Genomic DNA, 21,297 nt, shown 5'->3' with positions numbered 1-21,297 from the left:
TTGGCGGATGCCCCCCCCCCCCAAGGCGCATATAGTTTGCCCCCCCCCCCCGCCCACACCCATGGTCCTCTCTCCTGCATCCCCTAACCGAAATTGCCATAACTGGCCAAAAGGACTCTCATCCAAACCCAGATCCGTTGGCAATGTGGTCTCGAATCAGTTGATGCTTCATTCCCGAATAGGTGATCACGGCAGCTGCGCCTCTGTGCGCACGACACCGTAAGTCTGTAGACAACACTCCCTGGAATCTGCAAAGGCAGGTGATCTCGGCAGCTGCGTCTCTACGGGCACGACACCATAAGTCTGTGTACAGGGCTGCCTGGAATCTGTTCACACAGGTGATATCAGCAGCTGCGCCCCTGTACGCACGACACCGTAAGTCAGTGGACAGCGCTGCCTCGAATCTGTACACACAGGTAATGTCATCAGCTGCGCCCCTGTGCGCACAACACCGTAAGTCTGTTGGCAGCGCTGCCTCGAATCTGTACACACAGGTGATGTCAGCAGCTGCGTCCCTGTGCGCACGACACCGTAAGTCTGTGGACAGCGCTGCCTCGAATCTGTGCACACAGGTGATGTCAGCAGCTGCGCCTCTGGGCGCACGACACCGTAAGTCTGTGGACAGCGCTGCCTCGAATCTGTACACACAGGTGATGTCAGCAGCCGCGTCTCTGCGCGCACGACACCATAAGTCTGTGTATAGCGCTGCCTCGAATCTGTACACACAGGTAATGTCAGCAGCTGCTCCCCCGTGCGCACGACACCGTAAGTCTGTGGACAGCGCTGTCTCGAATCTGTACACACCCTAACACTTGAATCAGCCTCACGCTTATCAGGGGTCTCGCGAGCCCAAATCTATGAGCGAGGAGTCCCGACTCGGTGGACGCAGCAGCCTGACTCCGTGGACTCACAGACTCCGCTGAAGCGTACGGTACCCGAACGTGAACGCAGCAGGCGGGCGCTGCGTCCAAACGACCGCTGCACGGTGGGCAGAGCCTCCGGCTGGAGGTTGCCTTGTGCCTGATTTTCTGCCACGCACCCGACAGGCCTAAGCATATGCAGAATATGAATGAGGGCTTTGGAGTGCCACCCGTGACGCGGCGGGGTCTCGGTAAATCGGGCCCGTCATTGTGCCGCGTGCCAGGCCGCCCTGATCGATTGTGGTGCCGGTACCGGTCTGATCAACGGCTGCTAGATCTGGCCCACGGCCCTGTACACGTTGGGCAATGCTGTAATTGCCTTGACACCGGCGACAACGCTGAGGTGCTTATGACCGGGAGTTTGGCCCTGGATAAAAGGCTGGCTGGGGTGGCGCCGCGTCCACTCGAAAGCGGAACCGAAAGGTTTGCGCGCGAAGTTAGCGAAGCGAAGCGCGTTAGCGCGAAAAGTTAGTGCAACTCCTTTCACGGTCGATAATACCAAAACAGACTCAGTCCTAGCATATTGGTTAACAGTTTGCCACTTTTGCAAATTGAAGCGTGCCGAAAACTGCACTTTTCTTAGAACACGGTGTTTGACAACCTTGTGCTCTTGGCTAAAACAAACATATTTGAGGAAAACTGCTAAAAAATTTACATTTATTGACGCTACACAAAATAGTGTTCACACTAACAGGAGTGTCCACCTTTGGGGTGCATTTCAAAAAGCTTACTCTGGTGGAGCCTCCGGACCAGTTACGTCTTATCGTAGTTCTGGGTATTGACAATACAGCAACGTCAAAACAAATCAGAATGTCACTTTTAACTATTTCAAGATCCAAATTACGCTGTCAACGCTTTGTACAGCACTATGCTTCTTCCCTGCAGCTGTCACGACCAACGTCGTCATGACAACCGCCGTGACATCTCAACTGGTGCGATTACAAGAAAGTTTGTGATTGATCCAGCAGGCGGCAAGGGTCTGTTACCGAGAAGCGCATTGGTCTAAGTTTGAACCAGTGTGTCATTCTAGGATCATGTGGTACTCCCATTCCGAAAGCCAAAGAGCGAGTCGAAAAGAGCCATTGTAATAAACGTCACAGGGGACTAATCAAAGCCATTGTATAACGTTTCGTTGGGCTCATGGGATAAAAGCCTCTTGTTTGCTTATATTTTTGGTCTAACCAGATTACTTTAATCTTTCCTAACATTTATTACAAAAAAGTAATGAAAAATTAGTGTGCTGCCAACATCACAAATCACACACGTTGGAAAACGCAAGGCGAGTGAACTGCATTACTTGTATAGAGGTGCACAGGGAGTCAAATGGGAGTTCTCCCGCAGGGTCGGCTGCTTCAAGTAGAAATTCAGTGCCATTCGGAAGGAATTGAGATAGCTGGTATTACTGATCGAATCGAATGCGTCCGACGTAGCAATAACTGAAGCGTATAAAAACGTGGCACATTCTCCTTAACCGCTACACTACCGATTCCTCTATCATGAATCCGTTACGGCTATCTGATTTTGTTTCTACCAAAGGCTTGTCAGGCCATGCCAACAAGCACGCATTTGCAAGCGAAATGGTGCCACGTACTTGTGCAGAACCAGTAACCCTATGCCATCGCATGGAACACATGAGGCTTACACGGCGAAGTACCTATACGCCACGAGCTCACTCGATTTCTTTTTAGTAATTTTGATGAATGCGCTATATGTTTTTAGCTTACATTGCGAGCGCTAATCACGCGAATATTTGCAAGTGCGAACACACGCGGTACAAAAATTAGCACTGGCAAACAGTTGCAATTTGAACATATGCACTCGCGAACGTCTGCGATGCAAACCCTGCAATACCAACATTTGCGCATACACATATCAGCGTTGATGAGCGTCTGTGTCACGAACATTTACGATTGTAAACATGCACACGCCATTATTATTGTTTATGAACACTCACTATCTACGAAATCTGCATATGACCATTTGAAACTACCAAACTTTGAGTACAAACATTTTCCCACGTGTATTTTCAGTATGTGTGTTTGCCTTACCTACGTACATTTGTCATGAACCATGCCGCCGCCATACAAATAATCCCCTGGCTTATGATCCGCGGAGACGACTCATTGCCTGTCCTGCGACCTTCGCTCAAGAAACATATATTGAGAATTGTTACAATAACGTGATCTTGGTAGGTACACAGCGCACCAGGGCGCATTTTGCAAGCAAGCGGTATCACACTTAGTTACCGTGTTTAGCATTCATAATGGTTGCAATCGCTTTGCGTCATTGAACTGTAACTGCTCATTCACTAATGATCGTCACACCCAAACTGATGCAAAGTCAATGTCGCTCCACGCAGAGACAGTAAATATGTCTTTTGACCTCGCGCAACAAGACACTGCAGCTGTGAGTGAGGGCTAAAAACATGTCGGAAAAGCTGAGAGCAAGTGCTAAAAATATGTCAGAAAGCTGAAGAGCGAGTGCTAAAAATTTGTCTGAAAAGCTGTGGATGACGTCGCCACTCCTCACCGTTTTCACACATGTGAATTATTACTAATTTTCATCGTCAACGCAATCTGCTTCGACTTCATAGCACACAAAAATAATTCGGAAGTGTCCAAGATAACTTTATAAACATTCAGTGACATACCCGTCGTCACTGGGGCCTTTACGACGCGCTCAGCTGCTGAAGCTATATGGGTTACTTGCCTCTCATCCTGGCAGGAAGGGCGGGCACTACGGGATATCTAACCCCGTGCCTCTGGTTTCCCATACGTGCAATGGCTAACGTAGATGCATTAACCACTACACTAATGGTACCCTCGGTGACATACCAAATATAACGAATTTTCACTACTGCTTTTCCGCGATTGTATTATCACCAAGTCGGCACATAGTGTTTTGTTTTCAGCAAGATGGGATACATTTGTAGGGTTTTTATCATAACTTTTTCCAACTGCCAGCAGAATAATATTTTCCTGTCCCAGCGGCACCAAGCTTTTCATCCAGATAACTTGTCCCGTAACTGGCGACAGAACCCAACAAAAAAATAACGCCGACTCACAGGGGGAGATTAGGGTAACCCTGAGAAGACAGAGATGAATGATTCGATACATCAGTTGTAGCCCGGCACAGTCGTACAGCGTCTGATAGATTTAATCGAAACAGTTGCACCATGCACGCGATATGATCGCCAAACTGGGCATGCATGGAGCGCTCCATTGTAGTTTGTACGAACACGGCGCGTGTTCAAGCCAGCTGATATTGCCGATGTGGGCGCCGTATAATGGTCCGGCTGCAGTACTCCACTGTGCTGTAGGCATAATAGCAGGATGACAGGCGACTTACCAGAGCAAATTGGTCCAGCAAAGCGTGACAATTGTGGTCTGCAGTGCCATGCTCAATGGCTCGAGATCAGAGCAGCCGTATAGCAGGTATGGCGGCGTATGACTGGTTCTGCGTATAGCGTGTGTGCGTGCGTGCGTATAGCGTGAGTGTCGGCCTAGATTTGTTTTAACAAATAAGTCGAGCAAGTGGCCTTATTATCAGAACGTCCAGTGGATCTTGATGATTGTGCACCAGGCCTACAAAAAGCAAAATGATATAAAAGTAAAGGAACACTGTTAAGGCATTTAATACTGTTTCAGACTAGTTCCATCGTGCATGCAAATTCAGCGATGTAGAGTACAATAAAATGTAATACATTAAAGACACTAAACCCATACCGTGCGTGATTGCGGAACGAAGGCCTGGATAGGACATATTGCTGGATGTTATACCAAGAACCAATGCTATGAAAACAATCAAGGAACTATTTGTGAGCTACGTGTGCGAGTTACGGTAAATATCGCGTGTCAAGACGTTTCAAACATTGCATCACCATGCGCCAAACAGGTCAGCTAAGAACTGAAATCGCTGAAAGCTCTGGATTTCAGCAGGCGTCCTGTACTGCTTAGACGTACATAGCCAAAATTTGTAAAGAAGACGTGAACAAAAAGACCGAATCATTCGAAGCAAATCATTGCTGGGCACGACTTGAGCTCTATCCCAGCCAGCAATTTCGACTCCATCCCAACCGGGATGTCCCGACCGTTCCCCAACTTTCCGTTTGGGGAATACTTGGAACTAGCTCCGATTGAGACTATCTTAGATTGAGATGATCAATCTACTCCGAATAATTTCATACTTTCCTACACGGGGTGTTGGGAACGTTCTCCATGCTGCCCATGAGTACTCACTGAAAAATTCCGAGGTCGATCGGGCTTTGCCAATCTTTCCCCAGCCGGCCAGTCAGGGAATACGAGCTTCCCCGAGCTGCCTATGGCGATTGTGCACGAAAAATGACTTCCCCAAAGGAACCCCAAATCCCATGGTCGGGGGGGGGGGGGGGGCAGGAAAACTCCACGTTTCCCCAAGGGGCTACTGGCAGGGGCTCAGTCGGGCTAACCGGTTGGGGGAGCTAGTCCCAAAGTGGTAGAAGCATATGTCTAACACCAACCCAAACAGGCACAATACCGATCATGCTCGTTCCACCCACGACGCTAAACTGGCCGGTTAGCAGCAGCAGCTAAAGCAGGATTGCTTGCTGGGTAGATTACGAAAGCTCAGTGGTTCACGGGGAACGTGCCAAACAATGTGGTAGAGGGAGTGCCGAGTGGTAAGCGGATACCATTGTCCGACGGCTCTAGCATTTGAAACATCCATTGATAGGGGGAATGTTGCCTATGACATTGGAGCATGGCGAGTAACTTCGGCTGTTACGAAGCCACGCCTGGAGAGCTGTAAAAGAAACCGTTAAAAAACGTTAAACGAAAAACCATGTTCATCTGGAAAATAATAAATCTGCCCTTAAAAACATCAAGGATGGGCTGATGTTTTGGCTGTCATAGCAGGCACGCTATTGACAAATGGATGAATAGATACCAATTTACCAATCCATGTAATCCTGCACACGTATTGCATTTAATCCATTGACTTAAACTTGAACTTGAACTTCTAACATGGTGGTATTCTGCTCACACAGAAGTAAGTTTCAAATTGAGCCCAACAAATTTCGTCTATTTTTTTCCTAGAATTAATCGCTTTCTCTAGCAAGCTGCTTTTTCATCCCAACAATGCGCGCAAACCTGAAATATGGTAACTTTTACTCTTTGGTGCCGTAATGCTACGACATAAAACACCACAATAGTGAAAATGTCACGATTGCATAACGGCCTCACGGAATGCCCCACTGTAACCTTTAGCAGGATTTTTTTCAAAAGGGATGAATCTTCCGGGAGAAAGCAAGAACAAAATGGGCCGGCAAGGAGTGGCTCATTCTATAAACTTCTCTCAACTTTCGGTAGGTCCAACCGCTGTAACTGTTGCGGTGGTCCTTCCAAAATGGAGCGCTTAGATCACAATAGGATCTATGGACTGAAGCCGAGAAGAGAACTGTAATGCACGCACGGCTAATGCTTCGTGCAAACAGGACAGGCCTTCAACTCTCAATTATTCGACATCACTGTGCTTTTATGTTGAACATGATCAAACTTCAACGTTCTAACAGGTGAAAAAACGATATCCAACAATCAGTGATGCGCCGTGTCGTGCCGTGCCGTGCCGTGCCGTGCCGTGCCGTGTCGTGCCGCCGTGCCCTCGGAGAGGCAAGCGCGCAGAGCATAATCGTATTTACCACCAAATGATCCGAACAAGTGTGTTCACAGCTCAACACTCACCACTGATGTTACAATGCTCACAAACCTGCTCAACAATGACAACATTCAGCCCTGCCCTGCCACCCGCGCGTATCATCAGACCACCAGCGCGCGCACGGTGAGCCGCGTGGAGCTGCGCGGTGGCTCATGGTGAGATAATGGTCATGGCTCGCACAGCCTCGTGGAGCTGCGCGGTGGCTCATGGTGAGATAATGGTCATGGCTCGCACAGCCTCGCGGAGCCCCGCGGCGGCTCGTGGTCAAACAATGATCACGGTTCGCACAGTCAGGTAGTGGCTACGGCTGGTCACACAGCGATTGGGATAAACGACGGATATACTCGATGTTTACCGGCCGCGACCATCACCACAAGTGAGCAAAGTTGTGCAAAAAGGGTTTGTAAGGAACTTTACGCGTGCGAAGTGCGGAAAATGTCTAGAATCGGGGCAAACTTTGCCACTAAAAAGAAACAGTCAGCCAATACCAAAAGCTCTGGCGTCCTGACACCCGATATACGGTATATGTTACGGGCTGTTAGAAACACAGACGGCTAAGCCGAAACAAATCGACGACCCATACCGAGCGGGAGGTTGAAAACGAACTTGCCAGGGCACCAACGCAATCATTTAAGTTCCTACCACGGAACATCGCACCGCGGCACCGCACTTGTGGCTGCCCGTACCGCAGATGGCTAAGCTGAAAGGTTTCGATGACCAGCATTCAAAGAAAAGGTTAGCAAGCAAGTTGCTGGGCCGAAAGAGTCTTACTATGATCTTAATGTATGGCAACGTTGGCTACTAAAACATGCCAGAGCAATGGGGACATATGCGTATAGCATATTCATTCCATGTGATATCCTGTCCAGGCCAAAAAAGAACGGTGTCGAGGCATCACTTAGTCTTACTAAGTCCGCACCTTGCTATTGGGCAAATTTGGGCTCACCAATCCGACGCAGGGATCTTGTGAAATATGACTGATGTTACCTGATTCCAGACAGCGCATGACGAATTGCTCAAAAAAGGACAAAAAAGGAGCTAGATTATGAGGCGGATAAATTTTGTTCCATCTCATCCAATCCGTATCCAGCCAGGTAAGATCTAGATCCAATCACTCTTCACGAGCTCCTTCCAAGGCTAACCCAATCAGAATGCAATCGGCTCAAAATAAGCCAAATCCTCGTGGAATCAGGATGGAAACCCGTCAAGTTGAGTTTAATGCTAACAAGCACGTAAAATGTATGCATACCTTCTTTGGGAAGCAAGTAGCACGCAGCTCGATCGAGCTGATGTCAAATGCTTAGCTCCAGGCAAGACATTGGCTTACTTTAATGCCACTGAAAATTCTGGAGATAGTTTTCAATCTGTTTCCGACACTCGAGGAGTTTTGTACTCAAAACGGGACGCTTTAGAACAGGAACGGCAGGCTAGAGGGAGGGGGAGCTCCTCTTATATTTTTGCAAAATGCAGCACCACCTCAATGTAGCTGCATGGAAAGCAACGGCATAAAAACCATGCCCCTCCACTCCCAAGGCTCCAGATGATCTGTCCCTGCCGCGTTTGGGCAGCGTCAACCTAAGGGAAGTTGGTGGCAATCGGGGACGCTTTAATCGGGGGGGGGGGGGGGAGGAGGGGAGGGGGAGAAGGCTGCGGCTTACCCAACATTGATAAACCCTGACATCCGCCCCTCCACTTTTGAATGATAACTGGACATCAGACTTGTTGGACTGCATGACAGAAGGGATTTACAAAGGCGTTTTGCTTCCCTCCCCATTTCCGGTAAGTTCCACACCTCTGGTGTTCCTAACTGGATGGCCGCCCGCAGATGAAACCCGATTTTAAGTCCGGTCCAGGTATGACGACGTGCATCTAAGCTCCCTTGATTGCAGATTGTTCTTTACATTGCAATTCGTTTTTTCGATTAAGAAAACAAAAGGCATAAATTGTATGCTTTGACAGGTAAACCACCGATTTTCAATTCCGTTCTAGGATAGATGAAATTCGTGCAAAGAACATATTTATGTTCTTGCAAGCCGCTCGCTTTTCAAACTGCAATGTCGGCAAAGTTTTCAAAGCTCTAGATTTTTACAAGGACTATGAAGGCCTGTTATCATTAACATGTGCTAGTATTATGACAGTATGTTGGACCATTACGTCACGACATAAGCCAGAACAAACCGTGCAGAATTGGCCATATTTTCAATGTCCTTTCTGATCTTTGAAAGGCGTCGTTTGGAATAACAACCTTTGTCCCATCCCTTTTAAAAGGCTAACAATTCGGTTGGGTTGGTCAAATGCCTTAACGTTCAAGACCAAACCATAAATGAAATTAAGCAGCGGTTAATTCAATCCGGCCCACTAAGCACGACACAAGTCATCACTCCCTTTAATCACGCTATACGGCCGGTAACGCACAAAAGGGGAGGTACAGCCCTGTGCTTCCAGTTGAGCAAATTTGGCCACCCGCGCATATGTGACAACAGCAAATAAGAACTCTTAAAGGATGCTAATTTTCCGTTACTCACTATAGGACACGAAAGGATTAAGAGTCTAGGAATGTCACCAAGGAATGACGCCTAACGGCAAGACACATATACTCAGGTGAAGGCAAGACATCAGCGCAAAAAAAAGAAAAAATCATCAAAAAGTCCCAGGGAACGCCGACGAGAAAATCATTCCGACGGTCAGCAATTACTGCTCTCTACACCGGCTCCACGAGGGCTTTTGTCGGGCCTCCTGAGGGCTCTTGTCGGGGCCCTTCGAGGTCTGGGCTGTTCTGTGAAAAGGAAGAATGTAAGGCAAAGGATTGGAAAAAGCAAAGGAAGGGAGGATGCGTAACCTCCACTGGCGACGTTGTCTCCACCGCCGGGTGGAGCGAGTTCCAGCGGCCAGCGCGAACGCCCAGCCAGCGGCCGCTCCCCGAACCCCGGCCGACGGGTGACCCTGGCCGCTGGACTGGCCTCCGGGCCGCCCCACTCCAGGCCGCCGGGAGCTCCTGAGCGGACTAGACGGACGTCCCGGCGGACCCGCAGCACCGGTCACCCCCCCCCCCCTCCCCCCTCCGAGAGCCGGCGAGTGCAGGCCGGACGGGTTGGGCTGTGAGCTCTGGCTGTGGCGGGGGCGGCGGAGGCGCCGTGGCTGGCTGGGTGGAAGGTGACCGGGTCTGGAGGACAGCGGGCTGTGAGCTCCGGCGCTGGCGAGGGCGCAAGAGGCGCCGTGGCTGGCTGGACAGACAGTGATGGGTGCACAGGACTGCGGCGTCCCAACGGGGTCGGGAGATGTGCCTGGACAACAAGGCCGTCTACGTCAGGAGACGGGTCGGAGAGGCACAGCGGTCAGTGGCGCGGCACGGGAGACGGTTCAGCACTGCGCCCGCAGCAGACGGTTGGGCGAGACGGCTGAGTGGGCCCGAGGAGTCGTTGGGTCAGGTCAGGGCACAACAGCCAGAGTTAGAGGGTCATGAAATATGTCACGGCTGGAGTTAAAGCCATGTAACAAGGTACAGACCAAAGGATTCTGACCGAGTTAGCACATGAAACCATACGATGATGTGACATATTCCCTCCAAGAAGAAAGTGGAAATGGCCGAAGGAGGCACGGCAACTATATTCCCTTCCAATCAATGTTCCAGCGTCTGTAATCACCATCACGTATGCATGGACGCTAGCTGAGCTAAGCTGTGCTATGTATCTTCGGTCACATTGCACGTGCACGCGCATACCAACCAATCGACTGTGCAAGCCAAGATCAACGCCTGCCTTCACGTGTCGGCGACAATAAACTGCAGAGCACTGGCCATTGAAAAGCAGACAACGTCATGTGCATTCAGCTGGTCTGCGGGAGCCCATGGTCGGCGCTGTAGCTGCAGGGGCTTACATCCAGTATCATTGGCCCAGTGGTTAAAGGAACGGTTGCATCGCGCACCGGTTTTCTACAATTCAGAGCATGGGTCTTGTCATGGGTCGTGGGCCGGAGCATGAGTTTTGTACCGAACGACATTTGAGACGAAAAGGTGGTGTGCCGACGTTCAGGTTCGCATGTTGGTAAGGAGAGCACGCACAATACTTACTCTAGACCCTAGACGTGGGCTGATTTCCCGGAATATTTGACGCTACAACCTGACAGTGTGCTTTTTTGTGGTCATAAGGATGTCCTGGCAGATAATTACAATGGTTTTCGCAGGAACAGAGGATTAATTCGAAAAGTCACGCTCGCGAGGCGCGCTCAGGATCCGTGAAAACCCCGCGTGTGCGAGCGTCTACATTTCACCCAGCCGAGTTTAGGAGATTAGGGGATTAGGCTTTGGTATTAGGAGCTGGACCTAGAGGGTTTCATGGGTTTGATTTGCCGCACCAAACCCACCACCCAGCAGCGGCGGCACTCCCGAATGAGCCCGGCAGTAAGCCACCAACCTGTCCTGAGGTAGGATGAGTGGGCGCGTATTGTTTTGCCCACTCTGACACCATAGTGGTCTCCTGACGTCATCACTAGCATACATAATCAGCACTAATACTGCAGTCATCGGACTCAGCCACGACCAGCATCGTGATGTCATGATGATCCGTCGACGGACCGGAGGATGCTTCAATGAATAGAGACGATTGTGGTGCAGAAGGCTCCTATTACTAATGGTGAAACACTCGGTGATGAAATGGCAAAAATGTGCAAGCTCTTAAGCGATTGAAGAGCCCAGACACAGCGGGGTGTCCAAATCACCACCAGGCGGTCACCTCCATGCCTTAAGGTTATGCCCCTCCTGGCATGGCCGAGATGAGACTGGGAAGTCTGAGAACACCCTGTACTGTAGATGTCTCAGATGACTGGGGTCCGTGGCACGGCGCGAAGCCCTCGTAATGGCGGAGGTGGTCACGGCTCGGGAGGACTGGAGACCCCCTTCGAACTAAGACGAAGTCTCTTCTTTGACCTGAAGCGGGCCTTTGTCGCGAATTGACCCCCCCCCCCCCCCCTCCCCCGGGAAGATAGAAACCAGTGACGGAGTAGCGGACACGTTTTAGATGGTATTATAGAAATATATGATCACTGATTTTGGGTCAAAACCATGAACTGGCACCCACTTGGCAACTAAACACGCTTTCATATAGCCTTGGCTCGGTTGAGATTCAGAGGGCCTTTCCACGATTTTGGGCCTAACAGAACGAACTTCGGCCATAACTAAGACCGAAATGTATCAGGAGTTCCTCTCTGCCCACTGACACACCCCCCCCCCCCCCTAGCTCAAGTCCCCTTTATGTTAATGACCCTATTAAGCCCCAGGCCTTCGCACCCTCCAAAAAGTTCGTGGCACCGCCCCTACCCTTACCTGTGAGACTTGAGCCTCGTCATAACCCCGCGACCAGCTACCAATCAGTGCTAGTCACACACTACCCGACCGTTGACTTTTTGCCTACGAATTAAACCCACATATGATAAGAAATTGTCATGGTGATAGACTCACCAACCGGGCGAGTCACCACACGGGCTCTATTGCCGCATAAAACGTAATATTTTCTCGGAATGAGTGCGGAGGAAATGCATCGCCGTGCGACCGAGCGATCACAGGACGCTAGGCTGCCGTTAACGATCAGCGGCGTTTATCATAATTTGGTCAACAGGTTGGCAGTCGCCCTGTAGTTCACATGAGCCCCTCGGGCGAAGGTGCCAGTGTCTCGGCACCGTGCCACGCCCAGCGAGAGCCCTGCGCCGAGCGTCGCACCCACGTGCCATTCGTGCGACCATTCACAACTTTCAGTTGGATCACTTCCAAATGCATGTTAAAGCAGTAAGTTGACGAAAAAGCGCAAGCCTTAGTCGTCTTGCTTTAGTTCACAAAGCACGTACATGGGACTCAAAGAGCATTTCTTCAAATCCCAGCCCGTGTCCGTAATCTTAATAAACCTATATCCGACCTGACCCGTTCCTCATTCACGGTCCGTTCTTCGCATGATATCTCCTATTCGTTCCCATGTGGGTAGCCATCCAAGGGTCTACACGATGCGTACACGGCTCTGTCATGCCACAAGTTCAGCAGTGTTCTCAGCAGTTGAAACACGCGATCAATTCAGCTGCCTACGGCAATTGACAGGCACCAACAGGAATCTCGCAAAACGCGACCGTTGCACGCACGCACGTGGAGGCCTCCAATGACATACCAATGTGCTGTAGGCAGTCCATTGGGTCCGATATAGCTCGAAACACAATGCCAATCTTGTTGGCAACGGACATCAGTCTCAACCACTACCAGTTAATGAGTGATGGAAAGCGACGCTGAACCCAGCGATACCAGGGATGCAGGCTGACCGAACCGTGAACAGATATAACTCATGGGATTAATCAGACGCTGAGCTTTCCGCGGTGGAACCTCACTTGGACAGTAACATTAAAGGGACGTTACGTAACACCATTGTCTGCTGGATTCGCGACAGCCGATCGTCGCTTGGGAGTGTCAGGTTAGCAACGGAATCCATCGATTCGCTGCCCACAAAAATTGACTTACGGCGCGCGCTGCAAAACAAAGGGGCTCAGACCCTCACAATGTGAGAAAACCGAACTTTTACGTGTCTTGCTCACCACACAGTCACGGCGGATAGGATTCTTTGGAGATTCTGCTCGTACGGTTACAACCTGGGACAGCCTCGTGTCTTTCCTCGCCTCCCCAGCCAGACGGCTCGACGGATCACTGACCGCGGCTGCCCGCGAACCTGGCTGGTCCATGCTGAGCCCCGAGCGGCGGCGCCCGACGCGGACTGGCGCCGGTCGCCGTGGGGAGGTGATGGGCGCAGTTCCCCCCAGTCACCTCCCGGTCGGAGGCAGTGTGATCGTCCCCCGCCCCTTCCCCCGATCCGGGGCCCGTAGTCGCGGTAACCACCGGCCGCTTGCGTCATGTGAAGGAGGGCACCAGCGGGCCCCGGCGACCCCGCAGGTCGCGGGTCAATGTGGCCGTGGAGGGCGCGGCCACCGGCCCGCGGCATGACGGTAGGCGGCGGGCCGACTCCCGCCAGACCGCTCGCGTCGTCCCGGACGGACCTGGCAGACGCCGATGTCGGCTACGAACTGGAGCAATACGCGTTAAAACCTGCACCTCGCGGTTGTATTATCACCTCGCGTGGCTCGCATTAGACGTGAGCTCCCTTCCCAGTTACCAAAAATCAAACGCAATTGTGAAGCATGTTTTTTCAAAGTGCATTTATGCCGCGGCTGAAGATATTGAATGCACATTTCACAGGCATTTAGCTTTGAACAAACCAGTTGCACTTGACATTTTCATAAAACCAGCAATACGCCCGACCTGCAGAGAGCAGGGAAAGCCGACTCTCAATTCATATTGTATTGACCTACATGCTGATTCAACATGGTTCTCGTGCATTGCACATGCAGCTCAGCTCTGGCGGCAGGGGCGCTACAGGCAGGGCTGCACAACCTCTTCAATTGTGACACTATTCCAGCTCACAGAACGCACTGTTTATGTTAACGCAGGGCGATATGTACTGTGAGCAAGCACAAGATCCCGTATACTGTGCTCAAAGAAGATGAAAACACTTGAGATGAACATTCGGGCGCCTCGTTACAAAAGCAATGGTCATGAAGCAAATGTACAAAACAGAGCAGCTGACGACATCGGAGAGGCCGGCCGATCGGCTCACTTCTTGCCGGTGCTGCCGCCGGCGCCCGCCGCTGCTGCCATCTGTCGCCTCTGGGCGAGCAGCTGCGCGCGCCGCTCCTTCTGCTGCTGACGCCACTTGATCCAACGCGCCACCTGCGGTAGGAGGTACGCTGGGTTCACTGGATGATTCATCAAACGATCTCCCGCCAACACCCAACTAGAAGGGACCGACGAAAGACAATGTGACTTGCCATGCCGTCGGATGCACTAAGACCACAGCAACGCGACCACCCGTCCCGGTGGCTCAGTTGGGTGGAGCGCCTGCCTTCCGATCCATCCACTCGTGGCGGGCTGGGTGCGAGACGCATAAGGTGCTCGCTATTTACCCTTGACAGGTGGCAGCGGCCGCACTATACGTCAGGTGACATCAGAGGACAGGACGGACCGTGCCCAGCATTGCGGCAAGTTAAACTTCTGCCACCCAATTCTGCCGTTGACGTGGAAATGCGCGATAGGATGGTAGAGGTCGGGGCTCATACAGCAAGCAATTCTTAGCGTCAGCTCTGATCCCAGAAACCCAGCCATTCAAAAATGCGCGGATTAAATATTTAAAAAAAACTTTGTCCCCTCGACGTGGATCCAGACCAATGAGGCGGTGTCCAACATTCCCAGCCCTCCCACTCTATACGGAGCGCCACGCCCCTTTCCACAGCAGTATCCCCAGCGCGGTACCATCCGCGCGATCTGGACGGTCGGCGGCCGTACCTCCGGGATGTTCCTGTTGCCCTTGAGCTCCAGCTGCTGGTAGTAGGCCTCGCGGAGTACCTTGATGGCCTGCAGGTTGGCGTACGGTAGCCGGGTGATGGGGTCGAAGTACCTGGCCGGCAGCCTGGCGGTGGGAGCGGTCGATGAGCGTGGCGCCGCGGTCGGCACCCAGACGGGATGTGCACGTGGCAGCGCCGCTGGGGACAGGACGGACCTGCCCGCCACTGAGACACACCGCCGCAGTAACCAGGGCCAACACCGAGACGCCGGCCCGGCCGCAGACGGCCGACACTCCCAGCTAACGGAATGCAAGTCATAATCCAGTCAAATAGCACATAAACACGGGATTTTCGCAGCGTCACTCACGACTTTTCCTATCGCAGCGTGATCTCAGCTTCACTCGGGAATGTCATTACGCATTCGGTGCACCCTAACAATAGCGTGCAGTACACGGGACCTGAGCGGCCGCCAGGGTGGGGTATCTGTCACCATCGCATGCCAGAAGATCGGCGGATGCCGGGCGCGACGGGTTCACGGCCGGTCAGACCAGAATCGGCATTTACAGCCATGGGAGATGAGCATTCCTCACACGATCCGCTCGGCGCGAAAACCTGTTATCTCCCACCTACACTGCCACCAACAGCACAGCAGAAAAAACGTGAGCCGGACTTGGCGCATGAGCCATTAGGGTTCAGACAACCGCTCGGTGGCTGGCTGACCTGGTGATGGGGCAGACGCTCCTCTGCTTGACCTTGGGTTTCTCGTTGGGGAAAAAGCGCTCCACCATGGCCGGCTCGGAGAATGAGATGAACGTGCGCTCGCAGTGGCCCACCATCTTCGACTCGTACTTGATGTCGTCCCGCACGGCCGCCGGCTCCGAGAACTCGATCTGAGGCGAGGTGTAGTGGCCAGGTCAGGGGCAGCGCCGCGCCCACCACCTGGCATCCAGCCCAGCAAAATACCACCCAGGTTCAAACATACTGCACATACACCTTTCCCAGAGGGAGTGTGTTAAACAACACACTCTGGGAAGGCCCCTCGGCTCCTGACCCGCCGCCCCGCCCGGCTCCGGCCGCTGGCGCGCCGCCACGCCCGGCTCCGGACCCTGATACACCGCCACACCCGGCCCCGGCCGCCCCTCACCTGGATGTCATCGAGACGCATCTCGCCCTGTATGGGCGCCGGCGGCTCCACCACGGGCACCTCCTCGATCAGCGGCATACGGACCGAGTGGTAGCGCACCATCGGGCCCGTGTACTCCTTCTTCACCGGCTTCAGCTTCTTTTTCTCGATCTCCATCAGCAGGTACTTCTCTGTAGCGGGCGGCGTCAGCAGTGGTGATGTCACGCAGCGGCAAGACCGCCACGTGTCGCGCGGTGGCAGCATCAGTACGACAATTTCATTCAGAACCACACCATGGAGCTCTATGTAGTGGTTTGATAACATAACCATTATCATCCATGGCGCCATCGGGCATGTCATCTGCTACGAAGTTACTCAGAACAGTCTTGTTCAGAAACAGAGAACACTAAAACATCATGCGTGCGCTTCGCCAACCGCGCATCTGCCACAAACAAGGAGTGTTCATCCCCTTCCGAGCGCCTCTGCCTACGCTGCCAAGAGAGCCCGCTTATTAAAGCTCGCGACCAGTGCCCATCTAGGACACACACGCCGCGTGTCAGCCGACGGCGCGTCCCTCACCGAGCGTCTTGAGGTTCTCCTGTTCTGTGGCCTTGGCCTCCTCCAGGATCTCCTCCTGGGTCATCTTGCGCTCGGGCACCACGCGGCGGGGCGCGCGGCGCCGCTCAGACTGCTCCCGCTCACGCTGTCGGCGCGCCGTCTCCGCCGACTTGGCCAGCGTGGAGCGGCGACGAGCCGCCACGACTGCCGGACGTGGGAGAGACGTCAGAACTTGCGCCGGCGGAGCGGCAGGGAGGGGTGGGAGGTCAGAACTAGCGCCGGCAGAGCGGCAGGGAGGGGTGAGAGGCCAGAACTAGCACCGGCGGAGCGGCAGGGAGGGGTGGGAGGTCAGAACTAACGCCGGCAGGCGGCAGGGAGGGGTGAGAGGTCAGAACTAGCGCCGGCGGAGAGGCAGGGAGGGGTGAGAGGTCAGAACTAGCGCCGGCGGAGCGGCAGGGAGGGGTGAGAGGTCAGAACTAACGCCGGCAGGCGGCAGGGAGGGGAGAGAGGTCAGAACTAGCGCCGGCGGAGCGGCGGGGAGGGGTGAGAGGCCAGAACTAGCGCCGGCGGAGCGGCAGGGAGGGGTGAGAGGTCAGAACTAGCGCCGGCGGAGCGGCAGGGAGGGGTGAGAGGTCAGAACTAACGGGCAGGCGGCAGGGAGGGGAGAGAGGTCAGAACTAGCGCCGGCGGAGCGGCAGGGAGGGGTGAGAGAGGTCAGAACTAGCGCCGGCGGAGCGGCAGGGAGGGGTGAGAGGTCAGAACTAACGCCGGCAGGCGGCAGGGAGGGGAGAGAGGTCAGAACTAGCGCCGGCGGAGCGGCAGGGAGGGGTGAGAGGTCAGAACTAGCGCCGGCGGAGCGGCAGGGAGGGGTGAGAGGTCAGAACTAGCGCCGGCGGAGCGGCAGGGAGGGGTGAGAGGTCAGAACTAACGCCGGCAGGCGGCAGGGAGGGGAGAGAGGTCAGAACTAGCGCCGGCGGAGCGGCAGGGAGGGGGTGAGAGGTCAGAACTAGCGCCGGCGGAGCGGCAGGGAGGGGTGAGAGGCCAGAACTAGCGCCGGCGGAGCGGCAGGGAGGGGTGAGAGGCCAGAACTAGCGCCGGCGGAGCGGCAGGGAGGGGTGAGAAGTCAGAACTAGCGCCGGCGGAGCGGCAGGGAGGGGTGAGAGGCCAGAGCTAGCGCCGGCAGAGTGGCAGGGAGGGGAGAGAGGTCAGAACTAGCGCCGGCAGAGCGGCAGGGAGGGGAGAGAGGTCAGAACTAGCGCCGGCGGAGCGGCAGGGAGGGGAAAGGGGTCAGAGCAGAGGACGAGGACGCCGGCGGGGACACCACGAGGGGAGAGAGGTCAGAGCCGAGAACGCCGGCGGAGCGGCAGTGAGCTTAGGACGTTTGGGAGGAAACAAGTAGGGACAGAGCTGGCGGTGCGAAGAGAGGGAGGCTGAAGGGGAGCACGGAGAGGCAGGGCCACACACAGCCGGGGATGCCAAGGAGGGGCAGAGGGCGCCGCGACGAGGGAAGGGCAGGGACGGGCAGGCATGGGAAGCCGCGACACCGCAACTGCCAGGCACCGGGAGCGGGCAGAGCTGAGGACGTCGGTACTGGTAAATGGTGAGGGACATGGTGTGTACAGCACAGGTGTCCAGCATGTCATATTGGAGGAGCTGCTATATCCTCCAGTTGCCAACCACAAGCTGGCAGGTCATCAGGGGACAGCGCAAAACTACTGCAGAACAAAACATCAGGTAAAGGGACATGGGTATTATATGCAGGGAGGAATATTTTAGACACAAACCAAGGCAGGTTCGAGGCAGGACAGAGTCTACCAAAGAGAGAACATACCACCATAATGACGGAATGGACTGCGCGACATTTCCGAAAACGTAATTACTTGCAAACCTTGTTGTATGATTATGTGCACCATAACTGCATGCCTTCCAGACACACCTTCAAATATCAAGCAGCAGGAACCATCAACCATGGAACAATCAGCAACCATCAACCATATCAAGCAGGTCTCTATAATACAGATGTGCAGAATACATGAACCGATCAAACAACATAATATTGAGTCACCATGTGCTACTTACTTCCAGCATTACTCAAAGCCTTTCTGGTCAGTCTCTTCTTCTGTTTCTTTTCTACTTTAACAGCTGGAGTAGCTGTGACCGTCTTCTTCTTGACTGGTTCCTGGGAACATGGCACGAGCATCAACCAGATAAAAACTGTGACCTTAAAGAAATTCAGTGAATTCATTACAATCCTGATGAATGCACAAGCGTCAAAAGATTGAAACCGCACCAACTGTGTCCAAACCAGACTAATGGCTGTGCAGCAGAGTCTGCACACAAGGCACACATGGGTAGAAATACCAATTTATACAAAATGGTCCATCCATAAAGAACAAATAACTTGATGTTAAAATGAAAGCCTGTCAGATAAGAAGCAAATGACATAGTTGTGAGGATGTACTAGAAAGGAAGTCATATTGCCATCACAAGCAAGAATATCTGTGGGCTGGCATTTTCATTCCTAGACATCAGAATTTAACACATAACACACATTCCAGCCGTGGGAGCCATATAAGCTACTGCATGCATTCGACAGTTCCATGACAGCAGCAAATTGGAGTGTTAACGGGATATGCCGTCGGGAAGATAACCAAAGACCAGAGGGGGGGGGGGGAGTAGGTGTTGATTTCTGGGGGAGCTCATATTATCGGGGTCTGTTCGTTGAAATAATGGGAACGTCACCGCCGCAAAATGGCCACACCAGCCGAAGGTCACGCGTTCTCCTCCTCCCATCTATCAAGTACCTTATAAGCTTTTGTGACGACGCCTTTCTGGACCCGACGAGGACCCTGTCCATCCGCGTCCTCGTGGTCCGACTTGACCTCGTCTGTCTCGTCAATGTCAAAGTCAGAGTCCACCACATCCTCCACCTCCTTCTCGGACCTGAAAAGTATTCATCGAAAGTAATGCAGCCACACTGCACTCAGTTTGGCAGCATCTGGAGGACCAGACAGTGGGAATCAGTGCATTATTGTAGCAAACAAGTACCAAAATGTAAGAGCATTGGTTCAAAATTTTAAAGGGTTCCACCATTTAATAATACAATTGGATAACACCTGAGGCTGGTATGCCAGCAACACTGTAAGTCACTGTTGGAGAACTGCAAACAAGGAGGACATCTCAGAAAAACATGGCAGAGAGCATCCACATGTCAGCATGTGTGTCAGCATGTAAGAACATGGAATTCTTATGGCATGATACACTTCCAACATGCAACATTTTCCATCTCTGTGAGCTTCTATTTGCCATCAGAAGAATGTCTGGCTTGAAATGTAGACCAGACATTGGATCCAAAGTGAAGTTCTCACGCGTAGTCCTTGTCCTCCTCCTCTTCATTGAAACCTCCATAAGTAGTTGTGTAAAAGTCATCTTCCTCTTCTTCCCCAATCAGTTTGTTCATGCGATTCCCAGCATTACTTCTGCGCTCTCTGGTGGTGGCCAATGCCATCTTCCCAGCACCAAGTTAAGGGTAGAGTACCTGCAAAGTAAGGTCATTGTAACAAAGTGTTTGCAATAATTTATATTTGAAGCAGCATTAGATAAACATGACACTGAACCAATAAAACAAACAAGACATATGTTTATCAGGTCCTCTGACAGTAACAGGAACATGAGGACTTATAGTGTGTGTTCACACTGAGGCCATGAAAGGGTTGTGTGCAAGTCAGCACCCCCAGTACAGAGAGGCAGGCCCTGAAACCTAATTCCAGCGTGGGCACTTGTTGGGCACAACTGCAGTCTGTGCAAATTATTAGACCACCTGCGGTGATCAGGGATGCTGCTGCATCAATGAGGAAGCCTGTGTCCATGCAGGGTCAACTGAGTGGGTCAGATGGGCCCCCTGTGTTGGGGAGGGGACAAGTGTGACATGTGATGTACCCCTCCAACAACATTCAGATCAGTCAGAGGATCCCACCCAGTGTCCAGACTGAAAGCTAGAAGACTGCACTGATGGCACTGGTATTGTTGAGCAAAGCATACATGTCTGCTGAAGCAATAAGTGAGTGGATTTATCAAAGATATATACTTTCATCAAAATTAAACAGATATGCTTCCACCATATCAATGTTATAAAATCCAAAAATACCTTAGCTTGAATCCATTAAGATGCTAACACTGACAGTGTCCATGATTAGCTACCCACAAGCCGTGCACTGCAAATGATTTTCTGAAATTACAAACCGCCCGGAAAGCAATACGTAACCCAGTAAAACATATGCATATCAACCAAAAAAACATCAGTAAATGTTCTCTTGCCGCCTACTGCCCAGCGCCAACTTGCCCTCTTTTTCAGTACCTACCTAAAGAAAATCCTTCCAAACAAAACGAGGGATCAACCGGAGCAGCCCAACTCATGCAATCAACTTCGATACTTATTTCAATACGGCACGAGAAACACAAGTGATAAAAAAGACGCCGTTTCACGAAATATGCGTCGTTTGCGTACCCGCCGCATAATTGAGATGTGACGCAGGCTTGAAGACGATCGTCAGCTGACATGACTGCGTGACGTCTCGATAATTTTCGGTAATTTTGGCATTCTAATTCGAAAACTAGGCAAACAAGAAAAATATAAAAGCT

At 52.4% G+C, this 21,297-nt stretch overlaps 1 protein-coding gene across 1 annotated transcript; it reads right to left on the bottom strand.

The window, feature by feature from the left end:
- Positions 1–13,920: 13,920 nt before the first annotated feature.
- YL-1 (Vacuolar protein sorting-associated protein YL-1) lies at positions 13,921–21,080 on the bottom strand. The gene is made up of 9 exons (XM_037236529.1): positions 21,018–21,080; positions 20,025–20,194; positions 19,461–19,599; positions 18,736–18,835; positions 16,678–16,860; positions 16,120–16,289; positions 15,696–15,865; positions 14,977–15,100; positions 13,921–14,364 (listed from the first exon to the last, which is right to left on the bottom strand). The coding sequence occupies exons 2-9, from the start codon at positions 20,162–20,164 to the stop codon at positions 14,248–14,250; spliced, it is 1,143 nt and encodes a 380-aa protein (XP_037092424.1). The 5' UTR covers positions 20,165–20,194; positions 21,018–21,080; the 3' UTR covers positions 13,921–14,247.
- Between the last annotated feature and the right edge of the window lie 217 nt (positions 21,081–21,297).

This window comes from Pollicipes pollicipes, unplaced genomic scaffold, assembly GCF_011947565.3.
Source record: "Pollicipes pollicipes isolate AB1234 unplaced genomic scaffold, Ppol_2.1 Scaffold_7261;HRSCAF=8764_pilon_pilon_pilon, whole genome shotgun sequence".
In the NCBI taxonomy this organism is placed as follows: Eukaryota; Metazoa; Arthropoda; class Thecostraca; order Pollicipedomorpha; family Pollicipedidae; genus Pollicipes; species Pollicipes pollicipes.
This window is presented reverse-complemented; position numbering and strand designations above follow the sequence as displayed.